Source organism: Triticum urartu, chromosome 4A (assembly GCF_056163025.1).
Source record: "Triticum urartu cultivar PI428250 chromosome 4A, HENAU_Tu73, whole genome shotgun sequence".
NCBI lineage: Eukaryota > Viridiplantae > Streptophyta > Magnoliopsida > Poales > Poaceae > Triticum > Triticum urartu.
In genome coordinates, this window is record NC_141876.1 from 65428051 (window position 1) to 65448999 (window position 20949).

The 20949-nt window shown below is 43.6% G+C and overlaps 1 protein-coding gene across 1 annotated transcript; it reads right to left on the reverse strand.

Moving 5' to 3' along the window:
• Positions 1-2548: 2548 nt before the first annotated feature.
• Positions 2549-3770, reverse strand: LOC125553547 (uncharacterized). The gene has a single exon (XM_048717319.2). The coding sequence runs from the start codon at positions 3642-3644 to the stop codon at positions 2844-2846; it is 801 nt and encodes a 266-aa protein (XP_048573276.1). The 5' UTR covers positions 3645-3770; the 3' UTR covers positions 2549-2843.
• Positions 3771-20949: the final 17179 nt, after the last annotated feature.

Below are 20949 nucleotides of genomic sequence, written 5' to 3' on the forward strand. Positions count from 1 at the left end.
TCGAGCGCTAGAGTTTCTCTCGGCCGGCTCATTAACGGGATTCACCCTCCATCGGTTTTCCCTGAACCGGTTTTCTGTTTTTTTGTTCTGGTTTTTATTTATTTTTTTCCTTTTGGTTCCTTTTTCTGTTTTCCTTTTGATTTTTCTTTTCTTTTTCTATTTTTCTGTTTTTATTTTTGTTCTTGTTTTTTCAATTTGTGGAAGTCTTTTAAATTCATGATTTTTTCTGTTTTATTTCCCTTTTTACTTTTAAATTTGCAAATATCCTTTTCAAATTCATGAACAATTTTTGAAATTGTGAACAATTTTCTGAAATCATGATCAGATTTCCATATACATGATTTTTTTTTCAAATTACGTATTTTTTTAATGTTCACTATCATGCGAATTTCTTTATAAATTCGTGAACATTGTTTTGTTCATGGAATTCAAAAAATCTTCATCAATGCAACAGAATGTTTAACAATTCAAAAAATGTTCATCGAATTCATATTTGTTCATCGGATTTAAAAAATGTTCATCAAAAGTCAAAATTTGTTCATCGAATTACAAAAATGTTCATCAAATTACAAATTTGTTCATAGATATTCAGAAAATGTTCATTTAATTAAATAATTTCATTGATATCAAAATTTGTTCATCCTTTAAAAAATGTTTTTGAAAACAAATTTTGTTCATAAATTAAAAAATATGCATTGAATTCAAAATTTGTTCATGAAATATAAAAAAATGTTCATAATTATCAACACACTATTCATAATTCAAAACATGTTCATTTTTTTTGAATCCAAACATTTCTTATGCAAGAATGTTTTTGACAATTCACAGTTCAAAATGTTTTAAAATTTTAGAACCAATCCCTTATTATTTGAATATATAATAAAACGAAAAACAGAAAATGAAAAATGGAAAGTAAAAAGAAAAAGGAAAAAGGGGGCGCCCCTCCCCGCGCATGGTCGGCCCAACAGGGTGCTCATAGGGTCGCGAGGGTACATGCTGCCGCGACTGTGGGCACCGCACGCGCGGTATAGGGATTCTCTGCCTGCATCAGGGACTGAGCCAGAAAAATTGTATGATGGGGGCCTTTTGCTACTGCTTCACGGTTGGGGAGGGCCTGAACCACTAAAATACAATTATTTGTTCCCAAAATGTCATATTAGTAGCTCTAACAATGTAGTTTTATCAATGTTGGCCCGGGCCATGGCCCTAGCTCGCCCCCCCCCCCCCGCCCCCCAACTGCCTCCATCACTGCCTGCAATATCATTTGCCTCTTTATGAAGGTGATCCCCTATTTATCATGTTGGTTTTTTTAGGGAAATTTATCACGTAGGTCGACGTTTGTCAACCAAACGTGCCCCCCGCCTCCCCTGATGGTCGGTAGGTGAATTTGGGCCGGCCCAACTAGCATAGGCTCCCCTTCCGGTTCTAGAACCTTACCAGACCAGTTTATGTGTTATTTTTTTGGTGCTTTTGTTTTTTATTTCTTCTTCCATTTTCATTTCTTGTTCATGTTTGATTTTGAAATTCAAAAATTATCCATAATTTTTTTAATAAATGTTTGTTTTTGGTGATTAGTAAACATATTTTGAATTAATAAACATTTTCTTAAATTTGATTAACTAATTTTGAATCCACAAATATTTTTACCAAATCAGTAAATATCTCTTAGAATTTGGAACATTTTTTAAAAACTTGTGATTTAATATTCGTGAACATTGAAAAAAATTGGGTTTTTCTAAAATTTTATGAGCCTTTTTTATATCCCGAACTAGATTTAAGGAAGTAGAAAATAAAAAAAGAAACAGAAAATATATTTTTTGAAAGAGATGCCCCGCAAATGGGTTGCCCGAAAGGGCGTGTGGGCGGTGCATGTTTCAGCTCTTTCCATCACACCAGTCGATAAATAGGAGGTCCCTTTTCGAAAGTAGTGCAATAACCGAGCAAGAAAATGATATCTTCATGAGAAAATGGTTTTTTGTGAACGAAAAGGAATTTTGTTGATCCTCCAGCATCTGCATCAAGTAATACTTCCTTTGTACATAAATGTAAGACGTTTTACGGAAGGAGTATTTTTCTATGAAGCAACATCTGCACAAAGTAATGCAATACTGTTACAGACTGTCCGCTCATGAAAAAATGAGATAGATTCGAAGTTATGAGACGTGTATTTAGATGGTTAAGCGGACAGTGTTATTCCAATCCATCAGGATTCAAATCCTCGTGCTTGTATTTATCCTTGAATTTATATCAGGATTTTTGGTGATACACGTTCAATGGAAGGAGGCGTTCCCATCGATTACGTGGCGTCTAAGATAACTTTGTAAAATCTCAAGATGACATATCGACTCAGTCTTTCAAAGGTGCTCATAGAAGTAGGGTGTGCGTTCATAGGGATGAGTGTATGCACATATATATGAGCTCTTGCGTCTGTATTATGTTAAAAAAAGCTACGACCGTTTGGACATTTCTTTTTTCAGTTGGGTCTGAACAATTCTTTGAAGATCGTTCATGCACCAAACTTTGAAACTCTCTCTCAAAAAAGAAAACGAGAGCAAACCCAATCTATAGATAATAATGTAAATTATACAATCATAACATCAACATGCATGTAAACCAAGTACCCAACAAATAACACCATAAGACCTGTCGAGACACACGCTATAACACACACGAGAGACCATTCTACCCCTGTGGAACCAAAACTGTGCCACTACGTACTACGTAAACAAGACACGACAGGAGCCATGCACTTGCACAACAAATTAAGACCTACACACACACACAATCCAGCAGACACATGCATGAGCCATCACGTACGCTACGCACACAACTACAGACCACTCTCACAGTTGTCCCATTATCTGGGCCCCGCCATGAAACATGCCATTGCCGCCGACCTGTGCTACCGTCGGCGCGGGAGAGAACTCCGGCGCCCACATGGCAGCCGCCCCGCCGCCGGACACCTTCCACGTGTCCACATTGCCGTTGTCCAAGAACGCTGTCGGCCAGAGCATCGGCGCCGACGTCCCTGCATGACCGCCCCGGAGCCCGAGGGAGTGCAGGCCGAACTCCCCGGCGCCGCCGCCGAGCCCCACCTGGCTCAGCCCGGGCAGGCCGAGGCCGAGGTCGAACCCGACGCGGCCCTCGAACAGCGGCGCCGCGCCGAGCGCGAACAGCGAGCTGAGAAGGCCGCCCTGCGGAGCCTGCTGGGAGTGCGACTGCGCCGGCATCGGCGGCGGCGGAGGCGCGCCGAAGTGGACGGGCGGGCGGCGCATCGCCTGCTGCGGCGCCGGGCGCAGGCGCTTGCGGGTGGAGCCCCCGATGGGGACGTTGCGGAGGGAGCCCCCGAGCGTCCAGTAGCGGCGGCAGGCGCGGCAGAAGTGGCGCGGCTGCGACGTGTTGTAGTTGTTGTAGTAGCAGAACTTGGTGTCGTGCGACGCGCACCGCGGGCACTGCTCCCGCGCCGCGCCCGAGGGCGTGTTCGGGTTCGCCGCCGCCGGCTGCAGCTGCATCAGCTGCTGCTGCTGCTGGAGGCACGCCATGTCCGTCGCGGCCATGGTCGCCGCGGCGTCGTGCTTGCAGTTCTGAGGACGGGCGAGCAGTGCTTGCTGCATGGGGGCCAGCTGGTGCAGAGGGGCTTCCATGGCGTTCGAGGTTGGCCTGGCCCTGGAGGTGCAATGTGGGTGTGTAGATGCTCGTATTGTGACAATGGAGCTCGAGCTAACTTGGCTAGATACCGGTGAGTTTTGCTGTTTTGGGATTGAAGTGCGAGGGCGTATATATACACGGCGTGAGCCAGAGTGAGTGTGTGAGTGAGCGAGCGAGAGAAGGTGTGTGGAGTCTGATAGGCGTTGTAGGTGATGGTACGGTGGGTGACAGAAGGCTGAGGGGATGAGTACGCAGGGTGCAGGGACTGACCATGTAGAGTTGCTTTCGATCTTTGCAGGACAAGGAATCCTGTGAGCTACCTGAATGCTGACGTGTATGCTCCCCGCACCAGACAGTTTTGAAACCCCACAGTAAAAGTAAATAGCTTTTCTCCCATTCTATATACTACTGCTACGTAGGAGCTCTGCCGAGCTAGTACTACAGCAACATGCTACTGCTAGCTATACAACTGTTACCATCTGCAGCGTGTTTCTGCCTCTGGCTTTTACTTGTAGAGAATGTGACCATTTGGTCTAAAACTTGCAAAAATGAACTCTGCACTATCATAACTTGCGCTCTATGTGATGTTTGGGAGCAACTTCAATGCGCCGATCCAAATGGACGACACTATTGCCCGTTTGGATCGGCCGCCCGCTCGGCGTCCGCTAGGTTTGATATTTGGGCTGGCTGTGCACCCAACGCGTCGACTCATATTTGCCAGTGTGAACGGCTGACCGCCCTTTTTCAACAAATATGCACGAATTTTCACAAGCAAACATATAGTTTCAAACCAAATAAATAGCATAGTTTTACAAGCCGAATGAAAATAAAATAGTGTCACATGGTTTTGCAAGCTGAATAAAAAAGATGCACCTATTGGTTGCCAACATGAGCCCACATATGTTCAACCTAATCATTTTGTAATTGCATGTGAGTTTCCCAATCACGCATATCATGATGAAATTGGGTGAACAATTTGAACGTTGCCGCTCCTCCATGCTCAGGCACAACATTCTCACCCTGAAACTGAAACCCTTGATCGTAGATACGTTCCGGGCGCTCATCTTTTACGATCATATTGTGCATGATCACACAAGCAGTCATCACCTCCCACAACTTCTTCGTGCTCCAAGTCCTAGCAGGATACCGAACAATGCCCCATCGAGATTGCAAAACACCAAAGGCATGCTTGACGTCCTTCCTAGCACTCCCTTGCTCTTGGAAAAATCTTTTCCTCTTCTCTCCGACAGGGTTGGGGATTGTCTTCACAATAGTGGTCCACTTATAGATACTGTCGCCTAGGTAGTATCCTTCGTCGTAGTTGCGGGCGTTGACGAAGGAGCCGGCCGGCGAGGAGACGCACACCTCCCTTGGACCAGGTGGCTGCCCTGGAGGCGTCCGAGGAGCATGCCGGCGTCAGGCCGGAGGAGCTGGCTGGGGCGGCGAGGCGGCTTCCTGCTCGCGTCGGCGTCGGGTGGTGGGGGTGGGAAGCTTCACTGCCCTGGCGGTGTGACGGTGGTGGGGTCGACGTGAGAGGTGGCAGCGGTGGCATCGTTGGGGGGAGGTGTGTCGGCACCAACTGCTGGCAGAGGCGCCGGAAATGGGTGGCGGCGGCGACACGACGAAGGTGGGCGAGGGGTTCGCTATCAATCTTGGGGTGGGAGAGGATGGCCAATGTGCCACCGACTAGCAGGCCATGGGAAGGAGGAAGCGGGCGTCGCGCGCGTCCGTTTCCTGTCCGCGTCGACACAAATTCGGCTCAAAAATGGGTCGGGAATGGGTCGGCAGACAGACTAAAAGCGGATGCGCGTCCATTTGGGTCGACGCCTTGGGCCGACTTTTCTGTCCACGCCGACCCAAACGGACGCGCGCGAACGAAATGGGTCGCCGCGTTGGAGTTGCTCTTAGTCCATAGCCAATCACAGCGCGACAAGTGGCAGCCTGGAGCTTGGACTGGTCAGTGCCTGGCACTTTTGCACAAATCCCCCTGTTGTTCCGTGGAATAAACCCGCACTACACATGGACCACCTAACACCGGAATTAAAAACACAGTCTGTTTGGTCTCTTTGTTCCCGTCCCCCATCCTCATCGTGTCCCCATTCCCCTTCCTCGACGCATGTTGTGTTCATCTATCTTTTTGTCGACGTCGGCCGTCTGAGCAAGCTATCTTCCTCCACCCCCGCTTCTGGCCATGGTTCCATGGAGCAATTCAGGAAGCTCGTCTAACGGCTCCTCCGTTAACAGCCACTTTCAGGTTAGTTCTTTATCAGCTATGGTTAGGGTTTCTTTGATGTTGATTTTGAGTGAGCAATGAGGTTGATTCCTTTTGTTTTAGCTACCTGGCACCATCCTATGCTTGGAGTAGAGAGGCCTTGCCACAAATCTGAGTTCTAGACCTGAGCATGGTCAGGTGTGTGAGAAGCTAGTGGTCTTTGAGTCAGTGGATAGTGGGAGGAGATTTCTAGCTTGTGCACAGAAGGTTAATAGCTAATTTATTATTGAGACTGCTTTGTAGAGTTAAAGTGTAAATTTTTTGTCAGTTTATAGAATATTCAGCTAACTATTGTCTGGATATTTTTTGCTATTTAAAGTTGTGTAGGTTAACCAAATTCCTGCAAGTTTACTAAATTAGCTCAACTGAACTATTTTTATTCACTTTGTACAATTAAAGCATTTTATGTCTGATCAAATTAGTTAACTGATTTTTCACTATAATGAATTGTTCTTTGTTGCAAATTTGTAGGAAGGATCTAAATGCCACTATCTGGAGTGGGTTGACCCTGAGTGGCCTACCCCTTTGAAGATGAGCCTAGCTAGGATCTGGGTCATGTATGATGATGAGATCAGACTGAGGCTTAGGCAGAATGTAGTAAATGTTGAAGAAAACTTGAAGACCCTTGGACGGAAGGAAAAGATGGCAAAAGAGCTCAGGTTTTTTAAGGTAGATTTTGCTAAGATGGTGGCTCACAAGGAGAAGGCAATTGCCAAATTGGGCAGCACTCAGCTAGCTCTATCTGACCTAAAGCAAGAGCTTGAGAAGAAGAACGTGTGTGACAAGTCTGCCACAAACATTCATTAGGTTTTGAGGGCCAAGGCAGAGAAAGATAGGGACCTGATGAAGGAGGAGATGGACAAGTTCATGGTAGAGAGGGACAAGTTGATTGAAGAGAGGGACAAATTCATGGAAGAGAGGGATCATCTGAAGCAAGACAAAAAGAAGTTGGAGTATACGATTGGTGATATTTTCAAACATAAGGAGCAGACCAAGGACAAAATAAAGAAGGTCAAAGAGATGATGGATGAATTTGAGTGATGCATTGTGATGTAATGTCATATTCATGCCATAATTTGTACTAGCTTTGATGCATTTGTGGCTTTGTTTAATTCTAGTTATTTGTGTACTAAAGTATTTAAGATTTTTCAGAGATATTTATGTGGCCTTTGTACCTCACTTTTAAGTGTTGTCCTTCATGATTTAGTCAATTAACTAAATTTTTGACAGTTAACAGAATTTTTTCAGTGTTAACTGAATTTTAGATAGTTAACTAAATATTTTCACTGTTAATTGAATTTTTTCACTGTTAACTAAATTTTTTCAAAGATAACTGAATATTTTCACTATTAAGTGGATTTTTTGACTGTTAACTGAATATTTGACAGTTAACTGGATTTTGTCAAAGATAACTGTATTTTAGACAGTTAACTGGATTTTTGATAGTTAACTAAATTTTCGACAGTTAATTGAATTTTTCAGAGATAACTGAATTTTAGACAGTTAACTGAATTTTTGACTGTTAATAGAATTTTTGACTGTCCATTGTGTACATTGTGAACTGAATTAGCTTCAGTGCACAATGTGAACTGAAATTTTGTCATAGTGCACTAGTTTGAACCTACAATGGAGCATATGGACCATACCCATTGTTGCATTCTATTTTGGGAAATGTGGTAGAAACACATTGTTGCATATGGACCCTACTCATCATGGCATCTCATGTTGTATCAGTAGACCACATGCAGACATATAACTAACTAACTACAGAAGACACAATGGGCGTGTTTAGTTGCCCGCATGCAGCCCAACCAGGCCCGCGCGGGATGTGCGCGGCCTGTTTGATTGGCTGGGCTGCATGCGGTTTGTGGCCCGCACGGAGCTTAAAGCAGCCCGCAGCCTGGCCCAGCGGAAACTGCCGAATCGGCAGTTTCTCGCGAGCCTGGCTGGGCGCGACCACGCGTGGGAGGCAGTTGCACGCCTCGGGCAGCGCGGGAGACGGAGGGGATGTCTCATAACTCGCCCCCACTCTCCTGTCACCGCCCAGTCACACTGTTCCCACCGCTCCCTCTCTCCCCCTCACCGCCCCTCCCCTCCTCCGATGGCTCCGCCTCGCCCACCGTCGCGTCGCCCTCCGACCCCCGTCGACCAGCGCATCGCCAGCATCCAGGAGCGCTGGCTGGCCGGGCTCCAGAACTCGGGCTGGGACCTGGCGTCGGCGCTGCGAGAGCCGTCCCCAATCTGCTGCCGGCCACCACCAGTGCCGGCCAATGCGGTGCCGATCGCTCCTGCTCCATCGCTGATTCCAGACCTCATGGTCCTGGACTCGGCGTCGGCGCCGTCCACGGAGCCGCCCTTTCTTGGGACCCCATTGGGCAGGGGAATTTTCTTGACCCCCGTCCAAGGGTTTTTTCCTGTCGGCGTGCCGTCCTCCTCGACCTCCGGCTTGGCGATGAGCACGGGGCCGATGCCGCAGGCCGTTGCCAGGGCCAGCTCCTCCTCTGCTCCGCCACCTTCCTCCTTCCTGCTGGGGTTTTCACCCCGGCCTCGGTTCGCTGCGACTGCACGTGCTTCGGTGAGTCAAACCCCCTCCATGCTGCCTCGTAGATGAGATTAGGGGTTTATTTCTTAGGCATGTGCTAGTAGTTAGTGGATTCGATATGATTAGATAGGATTCTAGGAGATCCAATTGGATGCGATCCAAATCGAATCCAATTAGATTGATCTATTCTTGTTTTGTACAATGTGTGTCCTAGGATAATTTTCTTGTGCTACTGGGTCTGTGTTCATGCTATAATCCCCAATGGTAGTGTGCTTTGTTAGGATGTGTGTTCATGGTAGGGTCTTGCTAGGATGTGTGCTCATGTAAATGGCATGTTCATATTCAAGCTAGGATCATGTTCATGTTGTTGTTCATGTTGCTAACATACATGTTCAAGCTAGGGTTTGTGTTGAATGTTATACGTGCATGTAGTAAGACCATTTTAGGATGCTGCCAAATGTACATGGCTGCACATGGGTGGTATTGGCACTTGCTATTGCTTTTTTAGATGTTTCCATGTTTAGGATAGTGCACTGATGAGTGGCAGTTGCAGCAAAGCAGATGCTGGGCAAAATGCCACTTATCAATGGCACTTGTTGTTGGGCAAAATGCCACTTATTAATGGCACTTGCTGTTGGGCAAAATGCCACTTATCAATGGCACTTGCTGTTGGGCAAGTCCACTGATCAGTGGACTTGCCCAACAACAAGCGCCATTGATAAGTGGCATTTCCTCAGAGAGTTTGTGCACTGATCAGTGGCATTTGCTCTTGGGAAAATGTCTCTGACCAGTGCCATTTCGCAAAGAGTTAGTGCACTAATCTTGTCATCTTACCTGACAAGATATTGAAGATTGACTGGGATGTGGCGGGAGGAGGAGCTCAGGTGGTGGCCGAAGCTGAGGGCGTCGAGGACTTCATACCCACGAATAGGTGGCTCAGGACGGTGGACCTACCTGGCAGGATTGCCTTCATGAGCCGACCTCGTTCAAGGGGAGGATCTCCGAGGCAGGGCCACGAGGAGGGGGCTGATACGTCTCCAACGTATCTACTTTTCCAAACACTTTTTCCCTGGTTTTGGACTCTAACTTGCATGATTTGAATGGAACTAACCCGAACTGACGTTGTTTTCAGCAGAACTGCCATGGTGTTATTTTTGTGCAGAAATAAAGTTTCTCGGAATAACCTGAAAATCCACGGCGACACATTTTAGAATTAATGAAAAATACTAGCGAAAGAATCAACATCAGGGGGCCCACACCCTGTCCACGAGGGTGCAGGGCGCCCCCTGGGCGCGCCCCTTGCCTCGTGGGCCCCCTGAGACTCCACCAACCTCAACCCCAACTCTATATATTCACTTTCAGGGAGAAAAAAATCAGAGAGAAGGATTCATCATGTTTTACGATACGGAGCCGCCGCCAAGCCCTAATCTTCCTCGGGAGGGCTGATCTAGAGTCCGTTTGGGGCTCCGAAGAGGGGAATCCATCACCATCGTCATCATCAACCATCCTCCATCACCAATTTCATGATGCTCACCGCCGTGCATGAGTAATCTCATCGTAGGCTTGCTGGACGTTGATGGGTTGGATGAGATTTACCATGTAATTGAGTTAGTTTTGTTAGGGTTTGATCCCTAATATCCATTATGTTCTAAGATTGATGTTGCTATGACTTTGCTATGCTTAATGCTTGTCACTAGGGTCCGAGTGCCATGATTTCAGATCTGAACCTATTATGTTTTCATGAATATATGTGAGTTGTTGATCCTATCTTGCAAGTCAATAGTCACCTACTATGTGTTATGATCCGGCAACCCCGAAGTGACAATAGTCAGGACCACTCCTAGTGATGACCGTAGTTTGAGGAGTTCATGTATTCACTAAGTGTTAATGCTTTGGTCCGGTACTCTATTAAATGGAGGCCTTAATATCCCTTAGTTTCCAATAGGACCCCGCTGCCACGGGAGGGTAGGACAAAAGAAGTCATGCAAGTTCTTTCCATAAGCATGTATGACTATATTCGGAATACATGCCTACATTACATTGATGAACCGGAGCTAGTTCTGTGTCACCCTATGTTATAACTGTTGCATGAGGAATCGCATCCGACATAATTATCCATCATTGATCCATTGTCTATGAGCTTTTCACATATTGATCTTTGCTTAGTTACTTTTTCGTTAGCACTGTTACGATTGCTACAAAAACTACTACTGTTACTTTTGCCATCGTCACCGTTACTTCCATACTACTTTGCTACTAAATACTTTGCTGCAGATATTAAGTCTTTCAGGTGTGGTTGAATTGACAACTCAACTGCTAATACTTGAGAATACTCTTTGGCTCCCCTTGTGTCGAATCAGTAAATTTGGGTTGAATACTCTACCCTCGAAAACTGTTGCAATCCCCTATACTTGTGGGTTATCAAGACTATTTTCCGGCGCCGTTGCCGGGGAGCATAGCTCTATTATTTGAGTCACTTGGGATTTATATCTGTTGATCACTATGAGGAACTTGAAAGATGAAAGAACCAAGATTTTTCTCTCAACTACGAGGGGAGGTAAGGAACTGCCATCTAGCTCTGCACTTGATTCACCTTCTATTATGAGTAAATTTGCGACACCTACACCTATTATTGATTCTGATATGTTGCATGTTATTGATGATGGCACTTCTGCTATGCATGATGCTTTTGATGAAACTACTTCTATGCTTGATAATACCGTGCCATTAGGTGAATTTCTTGATGAACAACTTTCTAGGGTTAGAGAGAATGAAATTATTGAAACAGATAATATTGATGAAAGTGGTGACGAAGATTCTCCCCCCTAGATATGAATTTCCTGATGTTCATGAGGGTTATGTTATGGATGAAGAAACTGCTAGAGACCTTTTTGCTTGCAAAGATAGATATGATCTTAAGAAATTGTTAGCTAAGATGAAAGAAAAGTATTTGAATGCTAGAATGAAATATGACCCTGATTTTGCTACTTCACCTATCTGTATTTGTGATAAGGATTATTATTTCTCTGTCGATCCAGAGTTAATTACTTTGGTTGAATCTAATCCTTTTTATGGCTATGAATCTGAAACTCTTGTGGCACATCTTAGTAAATTGAATGATATAGCCACCCTATTCACTCATGAGGAAAAAATTCTTTACTACTATATCCTTAAGTTATTTCCGTTCTCATTAAAGGGTGATGCTAAAACATGGTTTAATTCTCTTGCTCCTGGTTGTGTGCGTAGTCCCCAGGATATGATTTATTACTTCTCTGCTAAATATTTCCCCGCTCATAAGAAACAAGTTGCCTTAAGGGAAATATATAATTTTGTGCAAATTGAAGAAGAGAGTCTCCCACAAGCTTGGGGAAGGCTTCTCCGATTACTTAATGCTTTACCTGATCATCCTCTCAAGAAAAATGAAATACTTGATATCTTTTATAATGGACTAACCGATGCTTCCAGAGACCACATGGATAGTTGTGCTGGTTCTGTTTTCAGGGAAAGAACTGTTGAGCAAGATGAATTGCTATTGAATAATATATTGAGTAATGATAATGATTGGACACTTCCTGAACCAACTCCTAAGCTAACTCCGAAGAAAAGGGGTATTCTATTTCTCAGTCCTGAAGATATGCAAGAGGCAAAGAAATCTATGAAAGAAAATGGTATTAGAGATGAAGATGTTAAGAATTTACCATATATTGAAGAAATACATGGTCTTAATAACCCAACACAGGTAGTAAAGGTAAATTCTCTCTATAGATTTGATGAAGGTGATATTCCTCGTAATAAATCTGCTAGCCAATGCTTGGATGAGTTTGATAATTTTATTGTTAAACAAGAAAACTTCGATGCTTATGTTGGTAGACAATTGAAACGTAATGCTTATATGGTTGAACACTTGAGTGATTATATCTCTAGAGTTAAGGGTGACCTTAAACTTATTAGTAAACATGATTCCATGGTTACCACTCAGGTAGAACAAGTGCTTAAAGCACAAGATAATTTGCTTAATGTATTAAATAATAAGAAAAATGATAATGCTGTTAGAGTTATGATTAGAGGGGGTAAAATGACTCAGGAACCTTTGTATCCTAAGGGCCACCCTAATAGAGTTGAGCAAGATTCTCAGAGAACTAATGTTGATGCACCTATTCCTTCTAAGAAGAAGAAAAAGAAAAATGATAGGACTCTGCATGCTTCTAGTGAACCTGTTGTTGACACACCTGAGAATCCGAATGATATTTCTATTTCTGATGCTGAAACACCATCTGGTAATGAACATGAACCTAGTGATAATGATGATGTTCATGTTGATGCTCAACCTAGCAATAACAATGATGTAGAGATTGAACCTGTTGTTGATCCTGATAAGCCACAATCAAAGAATCAACGTTATGATAAGAGAGACTTTGTTGCTAGGAAGCACGGTAAAGAAAGAGAACCATGGGTTAAGAAACCCATGCCTTTTCATCCTAAACCATCCAAGAAAAAGGATGATGAGGATTTTGAGCGCTTTGCTGAAATGATTAGACCTATCTTTTTGCGTATGCGTTTGACCGATATGCTTAAAATGAATCCTTATGCTAAGTATATGTAAGATATTGTTACAAATAAAAGAAAGATACCGGAAGCTGAAATTTCCACCATGCTTGCCAATTATACTTTTAAAGGTGGAATACCAAAGAAACTAGGAGATCCCGGAGTACCAACTATACCATGCTCCATTAAAAGAAACTATGTTAAAACTGTTTTATGTGATCTTGGAGCCGGTGTTAGTGTTATGCCTCTCTCCTTATATCGTAGACTTGAGAATAAGTTGACACATACTAAAATATCTTTGCAAACGGCCGATAAATCAACTTCTATACCTGTTGGTATCTGTGAGGATGTGCCTGTTGTGGTTGCAAACGTTACTATTTTAACGGACTTTGTTATTCTTGATATTCCCGAGGACGATAGTATGTCGATTATCCTTGGTAGACCCTTTTTGAATACTGCATGGGCTGTTATTGATTGCAACAAATGCAATGCCACTTTTCATGTTAATGGTAATGAGCATACAATACACTTTCCGAGGAAACAACCTCAAGTCCACAGTATCAATTCTATTGGAAAATTTTCAACGATTACTATTGGAGGTTTTGAATTCCCTCTTCCTACTATCAAGAAGAAATATGATATTCTTATTGTTGGGGACATGCATATCCCCGTTGAGGTAACCTAGTGCTATTCGAAAATTCTCCGGTTTCATGTTATTCGGAAAGAGTTTGTTAACAAGACTTGATCAACCTTGTTAGTGGATTCCTTTTGATGAGCACAAGATGGATGAAGTTAGAAAGCACAACTCTCTATACCCTCCTTTTACTTTCTGTTATTTAGATTAAATAAAGCAAAATTAGTATTTTCTGTCTGTTTTCTGAATTACCCTTGCAATAAAAATACCCCGAAAATAAAAGTTCTCCAAATGTCCTGAAAATGAAATATGATTTTTTTGTAGAATATTTAAAAATTTCTGGCATTGAGAACACACCAGGGGGCCCACCATTTGGCCACGAGGGCACAGGGTGCGCCCACCCCCTAGGGCGCGCCCCCTGTCTCGTTGGCCCCACGTGGACCCCTCCACTTATTCCAGCACCCACTCACTCCATCTTCCTCCAGAAAAAATCCTCCCATAGCTCAAACCCGTGTTCTAGCTCATCTTGCTGCCATTTTCGATCTCTTTGCTCAAAGCTCCATTCACAAAACTGTTTTGGGAGATTGTTCTTTGGTATGTGACTTCTCCAATGGTCCAATTAGTTTTTGTTCTAGTGCTTTATTTATTGCAAATTTTTGCTACTAAGGTGACCCTGTTCTTGAGCTTGCATGTCAAATTTATATGGTCCAAAGTAGTTTTAATGCATGATATAGCCTCTAGGCACTTGTGGGAGTAGTTGCTATCAATCTTGTTCAGTTTGGTTCACTTTTATTTTGAGTCACTGAAATTTTAGAAATTTTTCAGAAAAAGAAAATGCTAAAGAGATTGTTGAGGGGCTCTTCGAGCCGAAGCTCGAAGGATAAGAAGAATGAGGAGAATAAAAGGCCCAAATACAATCTTCCTCGCACTTTGGAGGTTCGGCCGTGCGAATGGCCTTGTGACGCGTTCTTGAGAGCTGCCAGAATTTACGATGACTTTTATTACTTGTCTGAGAATGCATGCCTCACCGACTTCCTCCACGACAAGCGCGAATAGTATCTCCTACTGACTAATATTTTCGTGCAAATTTTTTATTTCCATGCTAAGAAATCACCACCTTTAGTGGAGTTTGACTTATATGATGAGGTTAAGGAGATGTCACTCCATGATTTTTGTCGGGTTTGCAAGATACCCTTTGTGGGCAGCATCGAGGAACCACAACGTAGTGATGTGGATGGATTTATTGATAGAATTGCTGTAGGGGAAACGAGGAAAGTTTCCGATGCAAGAATTACTAGTATACATTTTCCCGTTCTACGCTACTTTGCGATATTTGCTAGTAGATCGCGGGAACAGTGGAAATCTTAGTGCTCCTGATCTTGTCATTTTGTGCCATGCTTTGTTTCGTGATACAACTTTCAGCCTAGGCGCTATTATTGCTAAACGATTAAGTCTAAACCGTACAAAGGGCCCCATCTTCGGAGGCATCTTTGCTTCAGGCCTTGCTGAACACTTTGAGATACCTATTAGGCATTATGAGAAAGAGGAAAAGTTGTTGCCCCCTATTTTTCTGGATTATAAGAGTATGGTAGCACATGAATTTATTATTAAAAATAAGAAGAAGATGCTTAAGTATAATTTGATATTTCATAAAACTCATTGTGAGATTATTACCTTGCCTGCACCCTCTTTGTTTAACATACTTTCAGGCACGTACCTCATCTTGCCAAAAGCCATTTATGCATACTGGAGGCTGACACAAGTCCCAAAGCCTCAGCCTGAGCCACCACTTGACCCTTCTCGACAGTCTATTTATCAGTGGGATCCGGAGGAGATCACCAAACAGTGGCACCCTGAGGACCCTCCTCAGTACACCAGAGAGAGTAGCTTCGATCTATGGGCATAGACCAACTTAGGCCAAAAGCCTAAGCTTGGGGGAGTACATATTTCTCACCGACATTACATTCATGTTCATACACTCATTCTAGTTGTCGGTGCTCATATTTTTTCATTGTACTATCCATGCTAGTTTATTTTCTTTTCTAAGCCTTCTTCTTGTGTGTTTGAAAAACCTTAAGTAAAATAAAAAAATTATTTGTAGCTTTTAGCTAGTTTACTTTCCATGCCTGTAGTAGTAGTAATTAAAAGAAAATCTAAAAGGATTTCTCGTTCTTCTTTTGTTTGTTGGGAGCTTTCCCGTGTAAATAGTTTTATTTCCTTTCTTATTCTTTGAGGGTCGAGAGGAGAAGACCATGATGAAAATGTTGAGTGGCTCTCATATGCATTATTATTGATTTAACCAAGAGCCCATATTAGCTTGTATTAAATGCTTGCAGATTCCAGCTTACTCCAATGCACGTGCACTATTATTATTATCCACACCGTTCGGTCGTGTGAGTGAAAGGCAATAATGACGATATATGATGGACTGAATGATATGAGAGAAGCTGGTATGAACTCGACCTATCTTGTTTTTGTAAATATGATTAGTTCATCATTCCTGATTCAGCCTATTATGAATGAAACATGTTTGCAACGAAAATTAGAGATTATAGTTGCCCATGCCATGCTTAATTAGCTAGGAGTTTATAATGGTTTACCTTGCATGCCAACATGCTATTAAAATGGTTGTGATGTGGTATGATAGGGTGGTATCCTCCTTTGAACAATTCGAGTGGCTTGACTTGGCACATGTTCATGCATGTAGTTGAAACGAAATGAACATAGCCCCCACGATATTTATGTTCATGGTGATTTCTATCCTACTCATGCTTGCACTCATTGTTGATTAATCTTAATGCATGTTCATGACTGTTGTCGCTCTCTAGTTGGTCGCTTCCCAGTCTCTTTCTAGCCTTCACTTGTACTAAGCGGGAATACTGCTTGTGCATCCACTCCCATAAACCCCAGAGTTATTCCATAGGAGTCAACCATACCTTCCTATATGCGGTATTTACATGCCATTCTAAGTAAATTTGTATGTGCCAAACTCTAAACCTTCAAATGAAATTCTATTTTGTATGCTCGAATAGCTCATGTATCAACTAGGGCTATCTATATCTTCCATGCTAGGTGGGTTATTCTCACGATGAGTGGACTCCGCTCATAACTCACGAGAAAATGGCCGGTAACCGGGATGCCCAGTCCCATGCTCAAATCAAAATAATTGCAAACAAAACTCCCCAGGGATTGTTGTTAGTTGGAGGCACCCGTTGTTTCGGACAAGCCATGGATTGATGTTTGTTGGTGGTGGGGGAGTATAAACTTTACCATTCTGTTTGGGAACCGCCAATAATGTGTGTAGCATGGAAGATATCGAGATCTCTTGGTTGTTATGTTGACAATGAAAGTATGCCACTCAAAATATTATTTATCTCTGTTTCAAAACTCGAGCTCTAGCACCTCTGCAATCCCTGCTTCCCTCTGCGAAGGTCCTATCTATTTACTTTTATGTTGAGTCATCATCCTCTTATTAAAAAGCATCAGTTGGAGAGCACCGCTGTCATTCACATGCATTGCTATTAATTTACATTGAGTATGACTGGATCTCTTTTACCATGAATTACAATGTCTAGTTAGTCCTTGATCTTCAGGGGTGTCTGCATTTATGTTTTGTGGTCTCAGAAAAGGCTAGCGAGATACCATCTTGTTATATCATATTATGATTGTTTTGAGAAAGTGTTGTCATTCGAGATTTATTATTATTGCTCGCTAGTTGATTATGCCATTAATATGAGTAAACATGAGACCTAAATGTTATTGTGAATATGGTTAGTTCATAATCTTTGCTGAAAACTTGAATGCTGGCTTTACATATTTGCAACAACAAGATCAAACAGATTTTGTAAAAAAAATTCATTATCACTTTCAGTTTGTCAAGTGAATTGCTTGAGGACAAGCAAAGGTTTAAGCTTAGGGGAGTTGATACGTCTCCAACGTACCTACTTTTCCAAACACTTTTGCCCTTGTTTTGGACTCTAACTTGCATGATTTGAATGGAACTAACCCGGACTGACGCTGTTTTCAGCAGAACTGCCATGGTGTTATTTTTGTGTAGAAATAAAAGTTCTCGGAATGACGTGAAAATCCATGGAGACACGTTTTGGAATTAATGAAAAATATTGGCGAAAGAATCATCATCAGGGGGCCCACACCCTGTCCACGAGGGTGCAGGGCGCACCCCCCTAGGGCGCGCCCCCTGCCTCGTGGGCCCCCTGAGACTCCACCGACCTCAACCCCAACTCCATATATTCACTTTTGGGGAGAAAAAAATCAGAGAGAAGGATTCATCGTGTTTTACGATACAGAGCCGCCGTCAATCCCTAATCTTCATCGAGAGGGCTGATCTGGAGTCCGTTCGGGGCTCTGGAGAGGGGAATCCGTCGCCATCGTCATCATCAACGATCCTCCATCACCAATTTTATGATGTTCACCGCAGCGCGTGAGTAATCTCATCGTAGGCTTGCTGGATGGTGATGGGTTGGATGAGATTTACCATGTAATCGAGTTAGTTTTGTTAGGGTTTAATCCCTAATATTCATTATGTTCTAAGATTGATGTCGCTATGACTTTGCTATGCTTAATACTTGTCACTAGGGCCCGAGTGCCATGATTTCAGATCTGAACCTATTATGTTTTCATGAATATATGTGAGTTCTTGATCCTATCTTGCAAGTCAATAGGCACCTACTATGTGTTATGATCCGGCAACCCCGAAGTGACAATAATCGGGACAACTCCCGGTGATGACCATAGTTTGAGGAGTTCATGTAATCACTAAGTGTTAATGCTTTGGTCTGGCACTCTATTAAAAGGAGGCCTTAATATCCCTTAGTTTCCAATAGAACCCCGCTGCCACGGGAGGGTAGGACAGAAGATGTCATGCAAGTTCTTTCCATAAGCACGTATGACTATATTCGGAATACATGCCTACATTACATTGATGAACTGGAGTTAGTTCTGTGTCACCCTATGTTATAACTGTTGCATGAGGAATCACATCCGACATAATTATCCATCATTGACCCATTACCTACGAGCTTTTCACATATGGATCTTTGCTTAGTTATTTTTCCGTTGCCACTGTTACGATTTCTACAAAAACTACTACTGTTACTTTTTCCACTGTTACCGTTACTTCCATACTACTTTGCTGCAGATATTAAGTCTTTCAGGTGTGGTTGAATTGAAAACTCAACTGCTAATACTTGAGAATATTCTTGGGCTCCCCTTGTGTCAAATCAATAAATTTGGGTTGAATACTCTACCCTCGAAAATTGTTGCGATCCCCTATACTTGTGGGTTATCAGGCGCCAGGGAACCGCTGCGCTTCTACCAGTAGATCAAGGACAATGAGGACCTCGCCATGCTCGTCGTCCCTCGCAAGTTCGTGGAGGTCATGAACACCTGGCTGGTTATCAAGCGGCTCCCGCGCGTGGTCAGGCTGTCGGCGAACAAGCGGTGCGTGTTTTGGGTGAAGGTACAGAACTTCGAGGGGCACATGGTGCTTGGCCGGGGCTGGAACTACTTCTGCCGCCGCCAGCGGATCGTCCCTGGGGACCTCGTCGTTGTGCGCATCTCAGGACTCGGACTGAAGATTCAGATCTACAACCACGACTCCTCGGTCATGTGCAGGTTTCGTTGCAGCAGGCACAATTGCATTGGTAACATCGAGCATGCTATGTAGTTAAGTTAAGTAAGGTGTTAGTGTTGAACTTTTGTGGTGTGCGGTGAGACTTGTGCCGGGAACTTGTTCATATTTTGGCTAGGAGCAGCACCCTGGCTTCGAGCAGGGAAGAAGGATGCCCCTGCTGTTAATCTAGACTAATGCTATGTAGTTAAGTAGTTTGTTGTCATTTCTTTGCTTGATGTGTTTGATTTCATTTGGGTGCTTGTTTTGTTTGATCTTGCTGTTGTGCTTATCATGTGGTGGTAAGGCCACCACATTTGAATGGAGTGAGCAGAACACAAGCGTTGTTGGCAACCAAATAGCTGAAGTTTGCATCTGCTCACACCCTAAGCACAAAAACGGCAACCAAACACCAGGGGGTAAGTGCCCCTCCATGCGATGCAGGCAACCAAACATGTTGCATCTGCTGCATATGAGGCTGCATTTGAAGAACCAGGTTGGCTGGAGATGGACATGCAATGCAACTACTGTTGCAAACTGCAACCAAACACGCCCAATGCAACTAAACCATAGCTTAGCATAGCATAGCCCCACTTGTTCTTGCCAGTCACAACTCTAGTACAGTTAACTTGTGCACTCACCTATATGAGCACACCTAAACAACATTGGCAAAATATTTCAAACTTATATGATGCACTATACCAGCATACCTAAGGTCTTCTTCAGCATCAACACCTTCAATTCTTCTTCGGCAGCTTCAGTTCTTCTTCAGTATCAGCACCTCGACAGCAGCTTCAGTTCCTCTTTAGAAGCTCAAGTTCTTCTTCACTATAAGCACCTCGACAGCAGCTTTTGCTCTTCTTCAGCAGCTTAAGTCGCTCAGAGCGGCGCACCTCCCCATTTGCAGGGCTCTTCTTTGTTGCCTTCTTCTTCTTATTCTTCTTCTTCTTCTAGCCTTTTCCTTCTTCCTGCACCAACACCTCCTCTTTCTTGACGACGACGTTGTCCGGCACATCTGGAACATCCGACAGTGCCTCTATATCGAGAGGGAGGTTCACAGCCGCTGCTGCCATCTGCACATTGATACGTCTCCAACGTATCTATAATTTTTGATTGTTCCATGATGTTATATTATCAATCTTGGATGTTTTATAATCATTTCATAGTCATTTTATATCAATTTTGGTACTAACCTATTGACATAGTGCCAAGTGCCAGTTGTTGTTTTCTGCATGTTTTTTACATCGCAGGAAATCAATATCAAACGGAGTCCAAACGCAACGAAACTTTACGGATACTTTTTTGGACCAGAAGGAACATAATGGGCCCTGGCTGCGCCTGGGGGGTGCTCCGAGGAGAGCACAACCCACCACGGCTCGCCAGGAGGCCCAGGCGCGCCCTGGTGGGTTGTGCCCACCTCGGGTGCCCCCCAGACTGCCTCTTTGGTCTATAAATACCCCAATATTCCAGAAACCCTAGGGGAGTCGACGAAATATTGATCCAGCCGCCGTAGAGTCCAGAACCACCAGATCCAATATAGACACCATCTCGGATGGGGTTCACCACCTCCATTGGTGCCTCTTCGATGATGCGTGAGTAGTTCTTTGTAGACCTTCGGGTCCGTAGTTAGTAGCTAGATGACTTACTCTCTCTCGCTGAATTCTCAATACAATGGTCTC

Bases quoted from the DNA above. Each gene is read 5' to 3' on its own strand.
- LOC125553547 (XM_048717319.2), bottom strand. From the start codon at position 3,644: ATGGAAGCCCCTCTGCACCAGCTGGCCCCCATGCAGCAAGCACTGCTC.